Raw genomic sequence first — 2,041 nt, 5'->3', positions numbered from 1 at the left:
CCCCCCACCAACAGGCAGGCGGACGACGACCCCTCGTGGGGTCCTCACAAGCTGGCCCTCATCGTGCCCTTCAGGGAGCGCTTCGACGAGCTGCTGGTGTTCGTGCCCTTCATGCACGACTTCCTGAACAAGAAGAAGATCCGCCATAAGATCCTCATCATCAACCAGGTGGACCACTACAGGTGAGGGGAATGATTCACAAGGTGTGTCACTGAGGGAATATAGAAGTTATGTCTTGTAAAATAACTGATTTATCCTCAGACATTTAAATGTAAAATGTACTTGGATCTCAGAGAATATAAATAATCATCATTCATTCAGTTGTTATAACAATACAGCGGAGGGGAGGCTTTAGTTTTACAGGAAATGATTCATAAAATGATATCTCATAAATCTACCAATTTAACCCCGGTCGACACTGGACTAGTTTAGGGGGAAGTGTCCTGCCCAAACACACAAAGGCATGTGCACCACTTTAATCTCAGAGAATATCCAAAGAACTGTGTACAAATCTAAAATCCCAGTGGTGTAATATATGCAGGTGTATTTCAGGTCAGTCAGTAGATTTCTGGCTTTATCTGTTGTTTTGAACNTTCGTGCCCTTCATGCACGACTTCCTGAACAAGAAGAAGATCCGCCATAAGATCCTCATCATCAACCAGGTGGACCACTACAGGTGAGGGGAATGATTCACAAGGTGTGTCACTGAGGGAATATAGAAGTTATGTCTTGTAAAATAACTGATTTATCCTCAGACATTTAAATGTAAAATGTACTTCGATCTCAGAGAATATAAATAATCATCATTCATTCATCCCATAAATGTGCTTCTAAGTGCACCACTTTAATCTCAGAGAATATCCAAAGAAATGTGTAAAAATCTAAAATCCCAGTGGTGTAATATATGCAGGTGTATTTCAGGTCAGTCAGTAGATTTCTGGCTTTATCTGTTGTTTTGAACGTTGCAGACTGAAGCTCAGCTCTGACCTTTATCCGTTCGTCCAAAAAGAATGACCTCAGTTTTGTCTTTGTTAAATTGACGAAAGTTCTGACACATTAAAAGCAAGAGAGCAAAATAAAAATAAAACAAGCTAATATACAGCAACTCTGGTATTTAATCCATGAGTAGAAGTTACAGTGCAGTGTGAGATATGAGTAGTTTCATTATAAGCAGTAGGTAAAAAGAAAAGTCTTCAGCCTGGATTTGAAAAGAGAGTTGCATTAGACGTTGTGTTCTTGCTCCAGGTTTAACCGAGCGTCCCTGATCAACGTGGGCTTCCTGGAGAGCGGCAACGACACAGATTACCTGGCGATGCACGACGTGGACCTGCTGCCGCTCAACGAGGCTCTGGATTACGGGTTCCCCTCCGAGGGGCCGTTCCACGTGGCGTCGCCCGAGCTGCACCCCCTGTATCACTACAAAACCTACGTGGGGGGGATCCTCATGCTCACCAAGAAACACTACCACATGGTACTGAACACGCACAGGGATATACAGTTTACTTTGAAGTCACTTAAAGGTCCCCTATTCTACTGTTTCTCATCAATATATTACAGGTCTCAGATATATACAGAGCCTGTCTCTGATTGGCTGAAACACCAAACAGATCATTGCAGCATTACCCATAATCCCCTCTGTTTCAGCCCTGTTTCCAAAGTGCTGATTCTCTGTCTGTTACTTTAGATGAAAATAAGGAGCCCCTCCCCACGCCCCTCTGAGAGAGATTTGGTTAAAAAGAACACAATGGTACTCTAGGAGGAGATTCAGGGGGGGGTTACCTTGGTTGGTGATTGGCTAATGGTTACACAAGACAAAACATCGTTATGACATCATAAAGTGGATTTTAAACAATAGGTGACCTTTAAAGGACAAAAAGTCACATTTGTCTGCACATTCAAGGTCACCTATTATGCAAAATCCACTTCTCCATGTCTCTTCTACATCAACATGTGTCCCCTCTTCTTCATGTCTCTTCTACATCAACATGTGTCCCCTCTTCTTCATGTCTCTTCTACATCAACATGTGTCCCCTCTTCCTCA

At 42.9% G+C, this 2,041-nt stretch overlaps 1 protein-coding gene across 1 annotated transcript in view; it reads left to right on the top strand.

Moving 5' to 3' along the window:
- The window catches only part of b4galt7 (xylosylprotein beta 1,4-galactosyltransferase, polypeptide 7 (galactosyltransferase I)), a gene marked incomplete at its 3' end in the record, with an annotated part of 4,786 nt that extends 3,289 nt beyond the window's left edge, over positions 1–1,497 (top strand). The window contains 2 exon segments of the mRNA XM_010767152.1: positions 1–182; positions 1,246–1,497. The exon segment at positions 1–182 is cut by the window's left edge and continues 33 nt beyond it. Of these exon segments, the coding sequence (XP_010765454.1) occupies positions 1–182; positions 1,246–1,497 (434 nt within the window).
- Between the last annotated feature and the right edge of the window lie 544 nt (positions 1,498–2,041).

This window comes from Notothenia coriiceps, unplaced genomic scaffold, assembly GCF_000735185.1.
Source record: "Notothenia coriiceps isolate Sejong01 unplaced genomic scaffold, NC01 NC01_scaffold00004072, whole genome shotgun sequence".
NCBI lineage: Eukaryota > Metazoa > Chordata > Actinopteri > Perciformes > Nototheniidae > Notothenia > Notothenia coriiceps.
The sequence above is the reverse complement of the archived record's forward strand: the minus strand, read 5'-3'. Positions and strand labels throughout refer to the sequence as shown.